Source organism: Cebidichthys violaceus, unplaced genomic scaffold (genome assembly GCF_023349555.1).
Source record: "Cebidichthys violaceus isolate CVI_PGR_0920_01 unplaced genomic scaffold, fCebVio1.0.p SCAF_6, whole genome shotgun sequence".
Lineage (NCBI taxonomy): Eukaryota > Metazoa > Chordata > Actinopteri > Perciformes > Stichaeidae > Cebidichthys > Cebidichthys violaceus.
In genome coordinates, this window is record NW_027176816.1 from 4,484,883 (window position 1) to 4,505,972 (window position 21,090).

General features: G+C 40.3%; 2 protein-coding genes across 2 annotated transcripts in view; both read left to right on the forward strand.

Moving 5' to 3' along the window:
- Positions 1 to 2,378, forward strand: part of LOC137889432 (ELKS/RAB6-interacting/CAST family member 2) — a 140,989-nt gene extending 138,611 nt beyond the window's left edge. Inside the window, exon 18 of the mRNA XM_068733288.1 lies at positions 998 to 2,378. The gene's annotated coding sequence lies outside the window, so the exon portion shown is untranslated. The remainder of the gene's footprint in view (positions 1 to 997) is intronic.
- Positions 2,379 to 4,000: 1,622 nt separating this feature from the next.
- wnt5a (wingless-type MMTV integration site family, member 5a) lies at positions 4,001 to 16,375 on the forward strand. The gene is made up of 5 exons (XM_068733057.1): positions 4,001 to 5,038; positions 7,997 to 8,146; positions 10,161 to 10,408; positions 13,506 to 13,798; positions 14,436 to 16,375. Exons 2-5 carry the CDS (start codon positions 8,010 to 8,012, stop codon positions 14,892 to 14,894), a joined length of 1,137 nt encoding a protein of 378 aa, XP_068589158.1. The 5' UTR covers positions 4,001 to 5,038; positions 7,997 to 8,009; the 3' UTR covers positions 14,895 to 16,375.
- The last annotated feature ends 4,715 nt before the right edge of the window (positions 16,376 to 21,090 follow it).

The window sequence follows — 21,090 nt, forward strand, 5'->3', positions numbered from 1 at the left end:
ACACACAAGCATGTACATGCGCAGACACACATTTGATCACACTTAAAGGCAAGCGGGTTTATGTACACACACACACATGCACACACACACACACAGACACACACACAAACCATGTTGCATAACAAATGATGGCACTTTAATTGCTGTGCATGTTTATTTACTCCTGGCTGTAATGGATGGTCCTTCTCTGCCTGGTAGCCAATCAGAGGGAGACAGGAAGAGTGTGAGCAGCCCTGCAGAGCTGGACACTTTCCATACAATTTGACATTCCTCTTTATACACAACACACTAACCTAAGATGCTACCATTAAATACTGGTAATCCCCTTAAATTCAAGATTTAGGCATCATTACTCAGGTCAAATCATCTCCTTTAAAACATTTTCCTCAACTTTACCTGTGAATGTCTCTGGTCCCCAAACAAAGTTGGTATTAAAGTTCTATCACCATGCCCTCTCTGAGTGACTGATGATAACGTATTCAGTGATTGGTAGTTAGTTTGTGGCCTGTTTGCTCAGCCAATGAGGCGCCCCCAGCGAGCTAGACATACATCATTGTTTCTTTTTTTCCCCACAACCTAACCCTAAGGAAAGAAGTGAGTTGTTGCTGACTGCTGTGCAACCTGAATAACAGACACATTCCAAAAGACTTTTTTTTTTATTAATGAGCACTTGATGTTTGGGCTGCTGCCAAATGCATTTAGAGCATTCTTAAGGACCTCTGGAGGCTCACCAGACAGTTAGAGGAAGAAAATGGTCACCCTAAAGCAAAGAAAAAAACTAAATATCTACACTAAACCTGAGCATTTTTTATCTATCACTAAGCAACGCAATCGTATGATGTAACCTATTAGGAGAGAAACTTTAAAAACAACCTAAGATCCTTTGCTAGATGATGCATCTTCATATCCCTGTGTGGATTTTAGCCTTTGTATTTCCTTCTTTGTGGTTGACCTCTCATATTGATAATTTTTTCTTCATGTTTTTTTTTTTCCACAGCTGCTTGTGGAGCCAGGTACCAAGAGGTTCAAGAGCTTCAACTACAAGCATACACACTGAACCGGCCTATAATTCCACACCATCATGATCACCTGACATACATATAAGCATACATATATGGACAAGCACAGCATTCAGCCGGTCAGAGATTATACCATCTTACCGATGAATGTCACCTCCGCTGACAAATGCAACGGCCCACTGAGGGTGGGTGAATATCCCTCACAGGACCATCTGTCATCAGTGTGAAGCTACAAGGTATTGGCAAGCGGCCTTCATTTCCCTAGCTGTTTTCAATAGACTGTGAGCTAGATTCATTTTAAAGTACTGCGGTGCTACAGAGTTCTGGCTTCACATCAACCGGCAATCATTCCACCACTGTCGACTACTGGTGTGGCTAAGCTGAGCCGGTGGAACTAGCCGTAAACCCGTGCCAATCCTGGACTGGTTTATGATGGCATGGATGTGTTTACTTCTGCAGCTAAATATCAGACTTTTGTAAATATAACAACATGGACCTCAAAACCCACAATCCACAGAAACCTTCTCAATGTACCGTGCCAAAGGAGACAACCCTGTCTGCTGAAACAAATTACTGAAATGGGACTGCATCTGAATCATTCGGGCTACCCAGTAAACCGCACTAGTTGCTCATTTCTTTGACTATTTCCCACTTCTTGCTGTGAGATCAACAAGAAAAAGGCGAATTTGGGCTTAAAGATGCCCCATCAGAACAGTTTGAGGATCTGCTTACACCTTCTCTAAAATCAGGACCCTTATTAACAGGGAAGGAGTCACGGCTGACCTCAAATCAGCCAGCTTACTGTAAGAACAGTCTGTTTATACATTTCTCCTTGTGTTCTTTTAGCCTGCTGTGCATTTGTTTAATGAACCAATATCATGTTGTTAGCTTTTCTACATCCGAAACAGTTTTGAGTGCCACTCTTCTTTTTTTGAAGTTTTAACAGCTGTGTGTGACTTATTATGCGATGAGTGATGTATTATTTTGTTGTCTATTTGTTGATCCTGTGAATCTGAGTGGCGAGTCTGTTTATTATGAAGTGACTTGCATTTTGAAGCACTGCGTCATTACTTTTTTCACTGTACTGGAGGTTGATGAGAACGGACAGTGTTGTGTTTTGATTCAACAGTATAACAGTGTTTCCATTTGGCCCTTACCTAACATGTACATTTTTGTACAGTGTGTGTGTGTGTGTGTGTGTGTGTGTGTGTGTGTGTGTGTGTGTGTGTGGTTTCATGCTGCTCTCATGTTTGTGATGACTGTGAAAGTTTGGGGGATAACAGTATTCACCCTTGACTTGTTCCACAGTGTTTTGCAGTGGTCAGCTGGTTTCTCTTGTTTGAATAAAAGTTGTTTTCACGAGAACTGCAACATGTGTTTTATCAGAAAGACAATAATGTGTACGTTGACATTGACAGTGTTATTGGTAAATTTGAGTGCAACAATGGGAATTTTCACAAAATTAAAGTTTCACCGCCACTAATGGCAAACTACAACAATAGACTCTTGCACTGCCCAAGAAAGAATTCTCCCCAGTTTTCAAGGTCTACCAATTCTCTCTCTCTTTCTCTCTCTCATAAACTCAGCCAGATGTTGCCCAGTTTTCTTCCTAGGGGAACGTGGGGGGATGGAGGAGGAGGGGGGTTGATGGAGGCGGGAGGGGTAGTGAGGCATGGTGAGGGATCAGAAATGTGGCTGAGCATGTTTTAAGTGCTCTTTGACGCAGTCGCAGCCTCCAGCATCCACCACGGTAACATTAGCTGGGAACAGAACTCTTGCAAGATTTGCAGGCACTTCACACTCATTCTGCCACAGTTATTCACAGCCACATGAAGAGTACATTCCTAAAGGAGATATACACTGTGGAAAAATGTGACAAAATGATGGCTCTCACAAAAGGATTATGAGTTATTTAAAAACATTTTGGGGGCCGAAAAGAGCAATAACTTTATTACTGATCCTTTTTTATTATTACAGACCATTTGAGGAGCTTAGAATTAAGTTTGTAATGTAGAAATCTGTTTTGTTTTATATCCATATTTACATTTATATTCTTCCTTCTTTTAAGTAAGGGTTGAGGGACTCATACTGTTTTGAATTAGGCCCATATATCAGATATATAAGATTGACTGCACCTGACTAAGAAGATTGGTATCATAAAAATGTCTAAATTAATTCTTTTCCCGTCTCTTCCCTGTATCACCTGAGGCAAGTCTTTATTTGAGCATGTAGCCAGATATTCAGGTGACCCCTTCCCTTAATTTCAGCATTGTTTAACTGACTGTTATTCAATCTCTATTTCCTCACCCAGATGAAATTCTGTCCAGCGCAATTGAAAATAACACGGATTTCACCCTTGAATGCCTTCAGTGTGCACAGACGAGCAATCTACAGTGACACAGGTGAAACTATTAAACACTTTGCCCTCTGACACTCATCGGGTTCATTGAAAAATATAGAACTGTAAGCCGAGGGATTCCTGCAGCATGTTTTGAGATAATGTACCATAAAATAATAATTACCGTAATGACCGTAATGCTCACAGGCCTTCAGGTGATGAGAGCAGCCTGTATAAGCACATGATCTGGACCTGCTTGTCTTGATTTTACTGAGTGGCAACTCGATCTGCTGCCAGTGAAAATCCTAACTCTGCTCTGGTATGGATAAGGTAATAGCCTCGGGTGCTTTATAAGTTTATTTTAGGTAATAGAGACGCTTGTTTTGTTACAGCCTGTTCCGCCCTCTCTCTCCCTCTCTCTCTCCCTCTCTCTCTCTCTCTCTCTCTCCCTCTCTCTCTCTCTCTCTCTCTCTCTCTCTCTCTCTCTCTCTCTCCCTCTCTCTCTCTCTCTCTCTCTCTCACCTTCCCTAAAATGCCTTGCTCTTTGAAAGTTGGTGACTGGAAGAAGGAAAAGGCGATTTGAGGAGAAATGTGAAGCGCATGCGCCATCTGAAGGTTTTGCGCTGCGCATCCATGCTGCAGTGTGCTAGTTTGTGAGAGGAGGCGACTGAAGCAGGTGAGAGAAAGAGAGAGAAGCGGAGAGGGAGGGATAGTCGGTGATACTTCTTCTGCACTACAACACACACCGACACACACATACGGTGTGGGAGGACGACAGACTCGGAGCCTCAGCAAAGCCGCCGTTGTTCACACACTGTGCTCTTTTCCTCCCCCTGGCACCGTGCGCGCTCGCCAAGCCGCACTGTTTGGAGATAGTCCGCGCGGAAAGTTTTTTTTTTTTTGGAGCATACTGTCTGGAGCCGATTAATTGTGCCATCTGTTTTTTTTTTGGAGAGGCGGATGACTTACTTTTTTGCATGTGAAGACTTTTAAGTCGAGCAGTGGAATTGTCAAAGTCGTTTTTTGCACATAATGGAAGGTAAATTGACAAGTCGTTTGTGGCGAGGTTCACCGTGTGGATCTTTCGGCAGGTAAAACGCGCTATGACCTGGGCGTGTGAGCGGCTGGATTTTATGTTTATCACAATATTTTTCCTGTTTTTGGTTTGACATTGTCTAGATACAATCTTTTGACAGTTTTTTTTTACTTGGATAGGGAACTATTAAAGTAGGCCGCTTTCAATTAGAACAGAATCGACATCCGACGTTTCCGCCAGTGGGGTTGCCGTAGATGGTTTTCATTTGTTAATAGTAACCACAACGTCGTGCACAGATTCGTTAAAGGAACCGGTCATTTCCTTCCTTAAACGGCCTTTGGACATTGTATGTATCCCGCTGCTTACTACAAGCTCTCTAAACGGTTTGGCGCACGGAGCGCATGCATTCAATGATTGTTGGGTGTCCGTGTTCACCAACACACCAAACTGAAGGACTCATAGCCTTAGTGTTTCGCTTTCTGCACCCCAGCCAAGCACTTTCCAAGAAATCCGGATAAAACGACAAGACTTGTCTACACTGCGGCGGAAAAGGACATCCTAAATCCACCTGGCCTGCTCTGGGATTATTGGTTCGATATCGTCTTCAGAAAGTGGATTACAACTCCTAACGGGCTGTGCTCCCTGGTGAGTAAACTTTATAAGTCTTCTGCTTCACTCACTTTTCCATGCAGCCGCAGTTTATCTTTAAGAGTGGGAAATGCATGATTCGGTGGACCTTTTTGGACTAATACTGGTTATTTGATGTGGACAAAAGTGCATGACAGATGTGAAGTGTGAAACATACTACCCCTCACTGCATTGACTGTGACCAATATATCAAGGCCATGTTGGGCATATTAGAAATAAAACGAAAATTAACCACACATTGTTTTTTAAAAAACATTACATAAATGCGAAAATAATAGTTTGATTTCTGGTTCCATTGTTAACGGTCTCCCTTTTATAGTGAGGCAGTGTTCTTTGTGCTGCTTCTCCTCATCTAATCCTTGTACCTGGCTCCCTCTCCTGGCTTTTTCAAACAACGGGACAGGCAGGAAAAGAGACTTATCATTTTACGCTATTAAATGCGGATACTATTTTACTTATTAGTCAGTAAATTTGGGTACCATGCAGCTTGGGAAAAGGTGACGGGTTTTTTTTTCAAATTGCTCCATGAATACAAATTCTTTGGCACCATGCACATTATCCAAAGGCTTACAAATGCAGGCCATACCGTAAATACAGTCACTTAAAAATCATCATTAACATTTCACATTCGTAGCACCCTAATGCTTTTCCTTCCACATGTTCACAATACGTTGTTGCTAACATCATTCAATTACTATTATGTTTAATTGTCATGATATTTTAGATGGGTTGACCAGAGAAAAACAAAAGTCAGAAAAGACGCATTTGACCAAAAGGTGAAATAATTTAGGACATTTTTTTGTTTTTTAACAAACGGAAGGCTCGGGTCTTTTCTTACTCTCAGGTTTAATGTAAATCGGTTTAGTCCCATATGGCTCTTAAAATAGCCTCTTAAATGATCCATTGCAAAAGGAGCGCCCGATGTTTTATCATCCTGACGACGTTATTCTAATTCCTCTCTTCCGGCCCAATTTGATGCCACTTTTACCGACAAAAATAAGTAAGGTAGTCGTTAGTCATCCAGGAAAGTCCCAATGAATATTCCGCTCGGGTCAAATCGTGTCCCGGGGTCATGGAGCGCAGGATTTACGCAGCATGCAGTGATGCCAAATAGCCTTCATGTATATTTTTAAATATCAATAATAAAGTATTGTATAGCGTTGAATAGTTGCAGCACTGGAATGAACTACGCAGTATTGGCCAACGAAATATTAATCACAAAATAAAAGAGTTGTCTCTGTTAAATTGAATAATGTTCTCTACTCTGATTGGCTGAGACTCTTTTGTAAAATGTGAGATAACTGCATGCACCTGTGGCATCATGGTGGTAACATTAAATATGAATATCTGCAATAAAAAAGGTGTGTCACTCCAACTGTGGAGATACTCCTAATTAAGTGTCCTGCTTGGCGCAAAATAATATTTAATTGTAAAAATGAATTATCTGTAAATAAATATATTTTAAAATGTGCTTCCTGGCAGTCCAATTAGTTAGTTTAAAATCAAAATAAAACCTCCGCCCTCTGTGGATTATTGCTTTAATTTATGTGGAAGAACTTTAGGGAACATAACCTCATCAACTATTACTGAAGCAGCGCACAAACTGAAAGCACATGCTTGTGTGTCAGCGCGCGCGTGTGCACGCGCTGGGTGAGTGATGGTGAACTTGGCCTTGCCTTTAATGAGTATTAAGCAGGCCCAGGTCTCCGCGACTCAACCCTGGAAAATAAAGCAGCGTGACAAATTAGAGCTGCTTGAGTCCCAAAATTCACACACGGCCCAACTGCATGGCTGGCACATCGGTTAAACTCGCACATTTAGAGGTAATTATTTTAACAAATTGTCTCCATCCATAGCAGCCAAACTATATCACCAAAGCCACGCAGTTGCTTGCAGATAATTGACATGTTTAACTTGTGTAAATTCCTTGTAGTTTTCGTTAGGCAAAAAGCTGCACAGTATAATCAGGCCCAGGCCATCCGCCGCTGACGTGGCTCGTTTCAGTCTGACCCACAGTCAATTAATAAATATGAAAATCATTTCAATACAATTATTGACTGACATGACCGTTATTTGTCAAATTGTATTTAATACGAAAAAAAAAATCAAATGTCTTTTTAATTTCCAAGTTTTGAACGGGCCTAAATATTCCTGTAAAGTTCTATTAAATGTGGTCAATTAACGAATTTTACAACAATTGTATTGTTATTTCTCAAGAATGATTCTTATTTACAGAACTGAACAACATTGAACCTTTTCACCAGGAACAAATAAAGCCAGGCTTGCCATAGATGAAAATGAACCAGTATGAAATAAAAAAAATCACACGTTGTGTTTTATTCTAAGCCCATGATTTAGATCTTATTTTTTGAGTTAACCATCTTTGTATAAAAAATGCAGTCGTAATTGTTTTTGAAATTTTAGATAATTTAGGTGTGACCGTTATGCCCACAATAAATATGCAGGCTAAAATGGATTAAAAATAAAGTGTACACACACAGTCTGATTAGGTGTCTGTCTGTCTGTCTGTCTGTCTGTCTGTCTGTCTGTCTGTCTGTCTCTGCATTTGTGACTCTCTTTCTCTGAGTAAAGTGAATTGTCAGGAATGTGTATAGCTGGGGTTTCATGGTCATTGTGTCTTCTCAAGCTGCATGTCTATCAGTGGTGTGTGATTCACACTCAGACCTGCTGCCAATGACTGCTTTACTGTGGCACCGATGGCCTTTAGGGCTCTCATCACACACACAACCATGGTGCTGGTTGCATGTAAGAGAGAGTTGTGGATTGCATTCCCTAAATACATTTGGACATCAAAGATATCTGTCTCTGTATTTTTCTGTGTTATGCATAATATACTCAGTGTGTTTAAAAAAAAAAAAGAAAAAAAAAAGGAAAAAAAAGGAAAGATCCAGGCAGGCAGACTGACAAGCATCCTTTTTCTCTGTCCTCCCTCAGATTAAACGGCAGTATGAACCTGGGTCTGGGCTGTCTGTGTCGGCCGGGTTGCTGGCCCTTTGGCAGCGTATTGGACTCCAGACACTGTGTCTTTGCCCTCACACTTCTCACACTCCTCATGCAGGTAGTGGTGGAGGCCAATTCATGGTGGTATGCATTTTCTTTCCATATGTACTATATTTTGTGTGTCTTAAATGTGTGTGTGTGACGTGTTTACTTGTGTCATGGCCAGTGGAGATTGTCAGCTTTTCAAAGGGGATTTTTTTTCTCTTTGCACAAATAGATGAGTTACATTTGTAAATGGGGTAACCGAGTCTAAAAAGCGTTAAAAAACACATGGAAAAAGCCAAAGATTTTGTGTAATATAGTTTAAAAAAAAAACCATTTTATATATGTTTATATTTATCTTTTACATAGTTTCAGAGTCAGTTTTAGGCCTGTGTTTGAGACTGTGTGCATCTTGTGTGTGCGTGTTTGCTAAGTAAGCCTCCTCAGCTTCAGTTGCACCACATATGAAGTAACACAACATGCTGACTGTAGCACATTAGCTTTTCAGGAAGGACCTTTTTTCGCCCTTATTTTCTTTCTTCTCATATTGCCAAGCCAAAATTATGAATATTATAGAAAACATAGAATGCTGTGGTTTATGAGTCGATGTCCAAATATGTACAAACACGAACACCGTGTGTGACTGTACATGAGTATGCGAGTGTGCAAGTGTGTGTGCGCGCTGCATTTGTGTGTAGACACGCATCCTACTGCCATTAGAAAAGCCTATATTTGAGCATGGTGCACTTAAACACACAAAGTACTTCTGATAGGGGAAAATACTGTTTACCAGTCGCCATAGAGGCTCTGCTTACAGCAAATCACAACTCTTTACATCCTGTTGCTGTTTCTTAATTTGTGTCTAATTGTGCACTTGTGTATAATTGTGTATCCCAGCTTAAGTGCTTGTAGAGGAACATAACATTTACAGTAAACCCACACTTTCAGTGTAAGATTTGTCCTTACTTCCATTGAGCAGATCAAAGCCAGTGGTGACATCATGCGGTGAGTTAGTTATATGAAAATACAAGTTATAATTGAAACAATGCATTTGAAGAGGATTCATGCAGATACATATATATTAATGGGCTCAATTCAGTAGGTGACTACTGTAAAGTTTAAAAAAAAAAAGTTGGATTTACCATCTGAGGACTCGCAGATCACCACAGACCCTTTGGAAAGCTGAGTTTGGAGCACACTGTGTGTGTCTTTCCTCTTTGAGAGTACACACAGGTGTGAATGATTTAGAGTGCCCAAGCAGCATGCCTAAAGACTGTGTGTGTGTGTGTGTGTGTGTGTGTGTGTGTGTGTGTGTGTGAGTGTGAGTGAGTGAGTGAGTGAGTGAAAAAGAGCCAGAGATGTTGATTTTTTTCTTTTTTTTTTCTTATTTTTTCGTCTTTTGTGTGTTAACGTGTATACATCTGTGTATTCTGTTGTGTGTATTCAGTGTGTGTTACGTTGCTGGCTGCTGACTTTCCCCAGTCGATCAGGTTACACTTGGGGCTAATTGTCTTTCTCTTAGGGCTCAGGGATGGGATGCTCTAATTGTCCTGTGGCCTGGAACCAGATGCTCATACTAGTGTTCCTCTCTCTCTCTCTGTTTGTCCATGTCTCTCTCTCTTCCAGTCCAATTTATTAATTTTTCTTTCTCTAATGAAAGAATTGAAAGAAACTGTTGTTTTAAAATGCTCAGTTTTGTTTTTCTTTTGTGATTTGAAAAAAGGTAAATAACTTTCATAGCCAGTTATACATTTCTATATTGTTTGGGGCAAATGCTAGAGACCTTTGCATCCTAAGGCCTTGGAAAACTCAACTCTTCTTCTCCCTCATTTGTCTATGCTTCCATTTTCTTTTATTTTCCCATGTTCTTGGCCTGAAATAGCACATTAGTTAAAATCCAAGTGTCATTAAGAGCTATGAGTTTATAGGGTTTTGCTCCATTCAATAAATGACTGCACCTCATTTCCCTGATTGACATAGCTGCACCCATGCGAAGGAGAAACTAATCAAATGAAATGAGCTGTTGATTTAGAATTTGGCCTGAAAAGGTGCATACATTTGTGTCAAAATAGCAAATGAGTGAAAACAACTGCATTCTGTGGCTCCTCTCATCCAGGTCTCTGGCTATGAACCCTGTACTGATCCCTGAGGCCTACATCATCGGTGCCCAGCCTCTGTGCAGCCAGCTGGTGGGCCTGTCACAGGGCCAGAAGAAGCTGTGCCAGCTTTACCAGGACCACATGCAGTACATCGGTGAAGGTGCCAAAACAGGCATCAGAGAGTGCCAGTACCAGTTCAGACATCGGCGCTGGAACTGCAGCACGGTGGACAACTCATCTGTTTTTGGACGGGTCATGCAAATAGGTAAAAAAGTGGGCAACAATGTATACAGAATAAGCATATATTCTCAGAAACATATACCGGAACACATAGGAGCAGATTCAAACACCTGTGTTCACAAATAGTGTATATTCACCAGTGTTATTTAGAATCTGTACATTCTGTGTCTTTCCTTTCTTTATTCTCTCTTTTGCCCCTCTTTTGTGTGTTTAGGAAAGTGTGTGTGTGTGTGTGTGTGTGTGTGTGTGTGTGTGTGTGTGTGTGTGTGTGTGTGTGTGTGTGTGTGTGTGTGTGTGTGTGTGTGTGTGTGTGAGAAATATATGGGGCTGTTGATTCTCAGCAGCTGTGTGGAGGGAATAGTTGGTGGGTGAGGTTGCTGGATAAATCACATGTCGCTTTGGCCTGCTAAACCAGCTCCCGACACGAAGCAAGAGGGAGGCAGAGAATCTGCTTTTCCCCTGATGAATGGGAGACAATGTAATCTAGTTTAACACACACACACACACACATGCACACACACACACATGCACACACTGTGGAGCTGGACTGTTGCTGCCCTGTATTCACAAGTAATGGGAGTGCAGTAAGTGTGTGCACCAATATATCACCTTGTCAGAGATTAAAGTGTGTGTGTGTGTGTGTGTGTGTGTGTGTGTGTGTGTGTGTGTGTGTGTGTGCGCGCGCGCACTTACATGCAGAGATCTCTTGTAGAAAGTTCAAGAGCTTAACAATCCTCTTCGTAATCCCAACTCTTGGATCCTATCATTTAACATGGTTTGTTTTAGATTTCTTTGGATGTGGGCCTTCACCTCAGGGGCTAATGTAAAGGTGGTTTACCGTTTATTGATCATATCTATCCATCTGAATTTTATGTGATCATAGCAGGGCCACAGCAAGCTTGACTGAATCGTTGCAAAAGTCAGTTCTTGCGTTGCTTACATTTTGGGAACCTTTCAAATCAGTCTAAAGTAACACATGTGGAGGGGTCGGCATTTGGTTCATGTTGATACTCTTTTAACGGGTCAGTTCACCCAAAATTCTTTGAAAAAACAGAAACAAACTAAATTAATCCACATTTCTTACTTAGGAAGATCACACACAGTTTTGTACATTTATGGGATATCCGTCTGTGAGATTTCTCCCCCCATCCCAATGCAATTAATGGGATAAATGGTGAATGGAATTTTGTTTGTGGTGCTCCCAGCTTTAAGAGTAACCTTTAATGGGCTCAACAGTGACTTGTCTTTCCAGTAATGATATTCCCATTACTCTAGACAATCCACAGAACACACTGTCAACAGTTTACTTGATGATTATTTTCATCTAGAAAGTAGTTTCACTGAAAACTGATCACACAAGGTCTGTAGATAATCAAGTAAGCAGGACATTGTTTTTGGAAAGGGATGTTGTCTGTGAATGTTTAATATTTAATGTTGTGAGCACCAAAACCAAAATTTCAGTCACTACATCATATTGGGGAAGTGGGGAAAATTACAGAGATGAATATCTCAAAACCTCCACACATACAACTGTCGATGTTTATATATACCACTAGAGGTAAATAGTAATGCTATTATTTATTTTTATTACATTTTTCAATGATTTTAATTCTTTAAATGTCGGTAAACCAACCCTTTAATGTGCTGTACTTGTTGTGAACATACCCCTACATGACGTGTGCGCACATATGCGTCTGTCTGCGTTTTTACGCGAGTCTTGGTGAGTCTCTATCTCTGGCTCTGCTGACTCCCTCTCCACAGATCAGTCTTCATAGAAACCTCATCAGCAGCCGTTCTCCCATTCCTCTTCTCCCTCCCTGGCATTGCTCCCATCTCGGTCCACTCTGGGCCAAGTAAACATGTCCTCCCCTTTATGGCTGTCTATCTGAAAGCCTGTCGTACTGTCTGTCTGTCTGCAGGCGGAGCACACTGCTGATGATTTATAGCTGAGCTCCAGGGGGTGCTGGCGTGGTTGGGTGCAGACCCTCTCCACTGCCTGGCTTGGCTAGCTCCAGGGTGGGGTACAGGAGAAGGGAGGCAGCAGTGTGCGAGACGACAGTTTGTCTGTTCACAGCTCCACTATTAGGCCAATATCCTTGGGGTGGATTAAACGTCGTACTAGACTAATAAATTCCTCACTCTCTCTGATCACCACTACTCTTGCCAGAGTTTCCCACCTGAATATCTTTCAGACTTTCCACAAGGTTTATTTATTCATCTTTTATCGTATCTGTCATTGTCTTTTTCCGCCTTTTGTGATATTAAGTGCATGCGTGTCTCCTTTTCCATTTTGCTTGCTTTTTTTCTTTACTGTATTTTTCTTGACTTATCTCTTCAATCGTCTTTTCTTTCTCCTCCCTCATCTCCTGTTCTCTGTCCATCTGTTATTGTCATTAGAGCACACTCTCTAAAGGTTTGGCCCAGCAGGTATATGAGCTGTGCATTTTTATTTCGTAGCAGCCCTCGTCTTCAATGTCAACACACAGCCTAATAGTTTGGTCGGCTGTTTTTTTTTCTTGTTCTTTAGTTTATATCATTTAAGTTTCCTCTTCTAGTCTGTGGCTTTGTACAGAGGTAGTAATGAATTGGGGATAGCAAAAACTGCTTTTGTGTATTCTGTTATTACGACTTGTTACGTCTTATCTCTGTAGGAGAAAGCTGAAACAGTGGTAGTTAATGAGCAATGGCTCCAGGATCAGTCACTCATGTAAAGTAAAAGAACTGTTGTCACTTTCAATTTGAGTGAAATGGCAGCTGCTTGTTAAGAAGCATCTCTGTCACTGGAGGGCGCCGTCTTCTCTCTGGCTGAAGCCCAATAACAGCAAACCAGATTCCACCCTTCCAAAATGTTGGTGATGAGGAGCATGCAGCTCTTGGTTGAAGTGCCCTGTAATCCTGAATGTATGGTCAATGCTGTCATATGACGTCACATCTCATAACACTGTACAAATTCTTAAAGCAAAATGATAGTGACACACATTTGGTATAAAATAAATATACATGCATTAAAAAAAAAAATGGAAGCAGCTTATAGGTGTACCAAATATAAACGTGTATTTGTCATTTACTCTGTTACTTATTGTGTGAAATTTGACATGATGTTCCTGTTTGTGCGTCTGCAGGCAGCCGAGAAACGGCATTCACCTATGCCATTAGCGCGGCAGGGGTGGTGAACGCGGTGAGTCGCGCCTGCAGAGAGGGGGAGCTCTCCAGCTGTGGGTGCAGCCGTGCTGCTCGCCCCAAAGACTTGCCGCGAGACTGGCTGTGGGGCGGCTGCGGAGACAACCTCAACTACGGCTACAGATTCTCCAAGGAGTTTGTGGACGCACGTGAGAGGGAGAAGAGCTACCCTAAAGGCTCGTATGAGAGCGCCCGGCTGATGATGAATATTCACAATAACGAGGCTGGAAGAAGGGTATGACATATGACACTGGGTTATATGCTCAGACACACACACACACACACACACACACACACACACACACACACACACACACACACACACACACACACACACACACACAAAGATCTTAAGATGTCACCAGATAAGAAGCAAGCAGACAGATATAAACTGCAGGCCCTAGCATGAGACCAACCAGGGATAGAAAGAGCAAGAGGAGTTTGAAATGAGACAATCCAGGTCATTTAGATAGGTCTCCACTGATCATCTGTGTAACAGCTATGTCAGCTCTCCCCTCCTGAGGCTTTGATCTGTGGGGAGATGAAGGCAGCACTTGGGTTTTTTTTCCCTCTCCAAACAGCTTGAAACCACCTCAAAGGAAACTGTATGCTGTTGCCAGGCTGTTCTCTTTCAAGTAGGACAAATGAGTGGACATTTTATTCATTGCACTATTGACATGGACGGGATAATTTTGTCCTATATGGCAACGTGATGCCTTATGAGATCAACAGTATATTGTGCAAATATTTGTGCAGAGAGGTCAAATTAGATACATGAAGCATGTGTTGCTTGGACACATAAGTATAAATGGTTTTGCATGTTCTTCATCTGGTTATTAATCCAATGGTTTCTTTTCTCTCCCCTCCTTCAGACGGTGTCAGACCTTGCCAACGTGTCCTGCAAGTGCCACGGAGTATCAGGCTCCTGCAGCCTGAAGACTTGCTGGCTGCAGCTAGCTGACTTTCGCAAGGTGGGCGATGCACTGAAGGAGAAGTATGACAGCTCTGCTTCCATGAAGCTCAACTCGCGTGGAAAGCTGGTGCAGAAGTACACCAATTTCAATGCTCCCACAAGCCATGACCTGGTGTACATCGAGTCCAGTCCAGACTACTGCCTGAAGAACCAAAGCACAGGCTCCTTGGGCACGGTGGGGCGCCTTTGCAACAAGACCTCGGAAGGCATGGATGGGTGTGAGCTGATGTGCTGCGGCCGCGGTTACGACCAGTACAAGGCCCAGATAGTGGAGCGCTGCCACTGCAAGTTCCACTGGTGCTGCTATGTCAAGTGCAAGCGCTGCACCAAAATCGTAGACCAATTTGTCTGCAAGTGAGAAGAAGAGTGTTGCCTGTGTGTTTGCTTGCAGACGATGGGCAAACATCTGTCTGTATACGTGAGCAAAGGAGTTGAACACAGAGAAAGAATGGAAGAAAAAAACTATATAAATTATATTTATAGAGTTAAACAATTATGCCATTGCAAAAAGACTGACTCTTTTTTCCAAAAATCTTATGTCTTCAGAAACTGAGAGTATCGTGAAATATTTATTTTGAGATTGTTTTATTTTGGCCCAGTCATCACCAGTCGATTTTAACCCATTCAAGTGCCTAAAACTGGCTGGAAATCTCCCCTCACGTGACCCCCCCACCTATTTTTCATATCAGAAAATACAGTTCTTCTTGTCAGATGGGTCACACTGATTGTGAAATTGGATTGTGCTTCCAATTTCCTAAGAAGAGTAGTGTTTTGACATATGTGGCATAGTTGACCAAGGGGTCCTGGTTTGTTGTTTGAGAATGACTGTGTTGAGAGGACAATGTGTGCTGTAGTGTATGGATGTGATTTCATGGGCCCAGTCCCAAACCAGCCTTCACATCCTAACCGAAGTCTACTCGTCCCCTCTCACCACATGTAGAGTAAGGAACACTGTTGGTTCGTACAAGTCCTTGGAGTACAATGGGTACAATAAGATGGCTGTTTTGGGGATTGGGCCATTTATTAAGCTCTCCCAGAAGCCTTAGAGTTCCCCAGGTGCTGCAACAACCCCTCCACCATTATGCACTTTGATACAGAGGCTTAAACCTGTCTGTGCGTGTCTGTTCAGCTGTCTTTTTTTTTTACAGTGCATCAGCAAATATATCAATATTATAGCCTACATTCTTTTCCATATTAATTCAGATTATCCATTTAACATTATTCTACAATACTTAATATGGTTTGAATATATATGGGCAATGTTGTGGTTACAGTGGTGAAATATTCCATGCTATGTGTATATAGTATGTCTATCCAACCAATCAGTAAACTGTATTTATTTTCTTTAACCAGATTCTCCTCTAAGCTTAAAACAGAAAAGCATCATCTCCATCATAGATCAACAGTCGAGAAATAAATCAATAGTGTGACATTCTCAAGTCACTGCTTATAGTCACTTTTTTAAATTGTGTTCTCACTAATGTGGCTCCTCACTGTTTTTGTAAAGGGAAATGCACCTTATTGATTCAACACACAAATGATTTCTTCTCACTCATGTTCAGCTTTACTGTAACACACAAATACACTTGTATATCACAGATGACGTTCAGATTTTTATCATCACTACAGATTTCCTGTACCACTCAGTTAACCGCTAACTATCCCTGTGATGATTCTCAATAGACAAACTATTTCTACCAATCCAAATATGTATATTTATAAGCTTCTCCATGAATTTGAGGTTTGTTAAACGTAATGTGTTATAGCTGATATTTTGTTACTTTTTACAAATTGGCTCAATGCTCTACTTTGTTTCAATAAATATCAAATGTAAAACCAGCAGAGAAGTATTTACTCACAATATTTGTTAAAATCTTGTTTGTCTGTACACAATTCTTTTCATGACTAACCTTTTCCTTTCTACTTATAACTTACTAGACAAGTTAATCTACTGAAAGTGTGTTTTTTTATCTCTGATTTGATTCAATAAGATCTAACTTTTCTTTTTTTCCTAAATCTTTTTTTAAAAGATTTTCAGGTTTTTTTGCTTATAAATTCCTTCCTTCAGTTTTCTCACCCATGGCCAGATTTAGCGACAGAACCCATGTTGGATGACAACTGTTTTAGGTGTGTAGTGAACAAAGACGGGGAGAGTTTTCTTGAGAGCTTTGGAAGATAGCCTGAAGATTGGGTGTCTCTCAAGGGGATGATTGAGGTTGTGTTGTAACAGCCCCTCAACAATCCAATGACAGTGGATCAGTTTATAGAATGATAAATCATATTGTGTCAGGAGAATAGGAAAAGGGGGATTTTCAATGTGGGGGGAACTGGGCTGTCTGGAAGACGACTGGGCTTTGTCAGAGACTGCTGGAGCTCAAGAGGAGACGCAGAGAACAGGAGAAAAGATTGGGTAATGAGAAACTAGGGATTACATGAGAGCTGGATGAGAGGGGAGTAATAAGGAAAGAGAGAGGCTCGAGGGAGCAGAGCAGAGAGGGAAAGTGCTTTACGGAAAGTAGAGCTGAAAGACCGCCATTACAGTGTAAACGGTCCTGACATTGACTAATATTTACATTTGGAAAATGATACTGACTTTAGGAGCACATCCCGTATATGATCCTGTCAATTGGCAACTATGTGTGCTAGTGCACTTGCATATGCATCCACTTGCACAAAATGTTTTAAATCATGTGTTTACATTTGATTGGTGTCACGTAGGCCCATAAGGAAAAGCAGGAGAGAATGATACAAGGTTAGCAAGGAGGGAGAAAGTGTAAAAAGTTTTTATAAGAGATAAGAGAAAAAAAGACTCAAAGATGACGAAGACCAGCAAGAGTTTTTTGTTTTTGTTTTTTTACACATTTGAATCTTCTGTCAACAGCAGGGTTTTATAAGGATATGAAATCAACCTTCAACTTTTTTATTTACCTGAAGGTGAGAAACTACTTGCACGTTCTAGATGAGGCTCCTTGGATGTCAGATTGAGTGACTGACTACATACCAGCAGGACTCTTCCAGCAATAGCATAAACAGAAATCCAGGTGCACAGCAGGCTGATTCACCAGGTAGAGGAAACCTGAAACCGTCAGGTGCACAGGTATGACACACTCAGAGGAAAAGGCAGGGACACTTCCAAAGGTTCAAACAAAATGCTTGGACATCTCATCTTGGCAAACCTTTCTCCACCTGCCCATTTCTCGACTCCCACCTACAGTTTGTCAGATAATGCTGGCAACTGTGTCAATATGTATGCACCATTTCTGCAGAGAACAACGCTGTCTTTTTTGGGCTGTGGTCACAGGGTGATAAGGTCATTTAGGTTTCGCACACACAATTAAGCATTCACCGCAATGGCAGTTGGTAGCTTCAAAAATTTGCACCACTTATATATAATATATAATAGATATTTTAAGCTGGTGTAAACCTTAGCATCTCTTTCTCACCCCTTCTCTACACTTTATCAAAGAAGAAAAGCAGCCTGTCTAAATGAGCTTTGCTCCAACTTGCTCTCATGTTTTCTTAATTTTTTAATCTCTCCTAACCTTAGAAAACAAACGATAACAAATGTTTTTAGAAATGTTTTTCCCAAAGGTAACATTGATGGTTTCTTGTTTTCAGATGTTGAAATATGCAAATACCTCTAGCATTTGTCGCACGTTGAATACTTTGTTGTATCTGTGTGCGTGCTTGTGTGTTTTTGTATTTATGCAGAGGTGATAATGAATGGACCAGGCTGCATAAAGACTGAGGTTCAACGGGCCTAGCAAGTGGTTTTACTCTATTCTTCTTCCACTGCATTAAAATTCCTCTGAGGTTCTTCAGGACGATTACGTGACAGGTTGTGTTTTCCTAAAACAAAGCAGCTGGTTGATATAAGGCAACCTCTCTCTGCTGAAGCCAGATCTGCTGACCACATCTTTGTAGATCCATAAATATTTTGTTGATTCTGTTCCTGCAGTGGAAAAGCCTGAACTAATGTTCTACTGTAACTGCAATAAACAAGGCTTCACATAATGATGTAATACATTTACACCACATTTTACCATCCATGAAACAAAACCTCAGCTTGAACTCTGGCCTATTGGCCCCCCTTGAATTCTGGTGCAAATGTTAGTCTTACTCCTGTTTAAAACACCACATCAAACCATGATTCAACCTTGAGCTCTGTAAAACTGTCACTGCAGAAAACATCTACAATTGCAGAAAAACACAAACTCTATTGATCAATGCTGGCCAGCTTTATACGCTAAAGCCTCATAAAACAGAATACATAAGCTGTCAGTGCAACAGCTCTGGCAAAGCTCATCAGTCTAAGTTAAAGTGGAGCTTGTTCCATTCCCTTGCTCTTACTGTAAAATGCTCAAAAAGCGACAACAGGGCCAAAAAAAGAGCGCTCTACAGAGCTGCATTTAGAGCTATTTGGGATTGTGGTCGTGTGTTTTAGAGAAAGAGGGCAGGACACCACACTGTGACGTCGCAAACAGTCTGGACTGGATCAGAGAGACGGGTTGGTGCCACAGAGTTACCGGCTCCCCCTTCTCTCACTGCCAATTCTATCCCTGTGCCCCCCCCCAGAAACCACTTGCACCACAAGTTGTTTCAATGGGGCACAACGCTGGCTGAAAATAGAAGGGTTATACATATAGGTCACAATTTCTCAATGTGCATGACTGAGGCGTTTGTGTTTGTGTGTGTGTGTGTGTGTCTGTGTGTGTGTGTGTGTGTGTGTGTGTGTGTGGTGTGTGTGTGTGTCTGTGTGTGTAGGTGTGCGAGTGCATGTGTGTGTTAGAGTGAGACGAAAATTACTACTAAGACAAATTAGTATCAGCTCAATTACTGCTCTCATACTAACAATGTTTATTCCAGAAGTGAAAACGTATACAAGGTGGCCATTGTTACCTAGTTAGGAATTAGCCAGACCTCCTATGGTAATGAATATTAGAGCTTTTTGTTCTTAATTCAGTTGCAAAGCAGAAGAATAGAGGATATCCAAGGAGATAATTGCAGATGAAATGTAAACATAGTAGAATAGCGGTTGGTGTGTGTGTGTATATGTGTGTGTACGTGTGCGTGTGTGTGTGCGTGTGTGTGCAGCACTGGAAAAGAAAAGTATACTGCGGTGCATCTTGCCTTATTGATCACAGATGTGGAAACATGATTCACCTTCATAGGACAGTAAAGGATTACAATTTGTTATTCATGAAGATTTTCTTTGTTTCGTTCGATTCTCGCTTTAATCAATTTTACAGAATAAAAACCCCCCACAATATGCCAATTTAAGTGCCATAAATAATAATTGCAATAATACATTTCATAAAAATGTAATGTATACTACAGTGTGTATTAGTATGCCATAAAAAAGACATCTAAAAAGTCATTGCACAGTATGTCATTAAGAGATCATAGTATCATATGTCACAAAAAAATACCAAAGTGTATGTCATTAAAATTTCTTTAGAAAATGTCATAGTATAGTTTGCCATTAAAAAAATGTCTTAAAATTGTCATGCTATAGAGTGGGACACAAAATGTCTTAAACAGTATGTCATGAAGTCATAAAAATAAGTCAAAGCATATGCAATACAAAATAGATCATATAACAAATATACATAATAATATAATTTAAAAACGTTATTGTATAAAAAAATTACATTAGATGTCATAGTATAGTATGCAATTAAAATGTCAACAAATAGTCATAGTATAGTATGCCATAAAAGATGAAAATATGCCATAGTATAGCCATACAAATTGTCTAAAAAAAAGTAGTTTAAAATGTCATAGTATGGTATGCCATTAAGAATGTTTTACAACATTGCATAGTATAATATACCATAAAAGTAAGGAAAATATGTCAGAGATATGGTATGTCATTAAAAATGTCAAAGTATAGTACAGTACATATATAGTATATTCCATTAAAAAAGTATAATATGCTATAAAAATGGCATGAAAATATGTCCTAGCATAGCATGAAAAAATAGTATAGTCAAATAGTCATAGAATAGAATGTCATGAAAAAAGACACAGAAAATGTCTTGCATATGTCATAGTATAGTATGTCAAATTCAATTTTAGAATACCATTAATATGTCCGAAAATAGTATGTCATGAATTTTGTAAAAAATGTCATAGTATAGTCATTCAACTGTTAGAAAATAGTAATAGTATAGAATGCATTAGAAAATGTCATATGAAATTTCCTAAAAAAAAGAGTATAGTTAAAATGTCATAAAAAAGTCATAGTATTGAATGACATAAAAGATTTCAGATGTCTAAAAAATGTTTATACAAAATGTCATAGTAACGTATGCCATAAAATATGTCAAGGAAAACGTCTCAATATTTTTTTAAACAATGTTATAGCATAGTATGCCATTAAAATGTCATAAATTAGTCATAGTATAGTATGCTAAAAAAAGTCATACAAATACAACAGTATAGTATGTCATAAAAGATGTCATGAAAATAAGTCAGAGTATTGTATGTCATGAACGAATGTCATGAAATATAAAAAAAAGTCATATGAAATTAAAAAAAAAAATCATATTTGA

Coding starts and splice junctions, on each gene's coding strand:
- wnt5a (XM_068733057.1), top strand. CDS start 8,010: ATGAACCTGGGTCTGGGCTGTCTGTGTCGGCCGGGTTGCTGGCCCTTT. Junction 10,409..13,505: donor TGGACGGGTCATGCAAATAG/GTAAAAAAGTGG, acceptor GTGCGTCTGCAG/GCAGCCGAGAAACGGCATTC. Junction 13,799..14,435: donor ATAACGAGGCTGGAAGAAGG/GTATGACATATG, acceptor CCCCTCCTTCAG/ACGGTGTCAGACCTTGCCAA.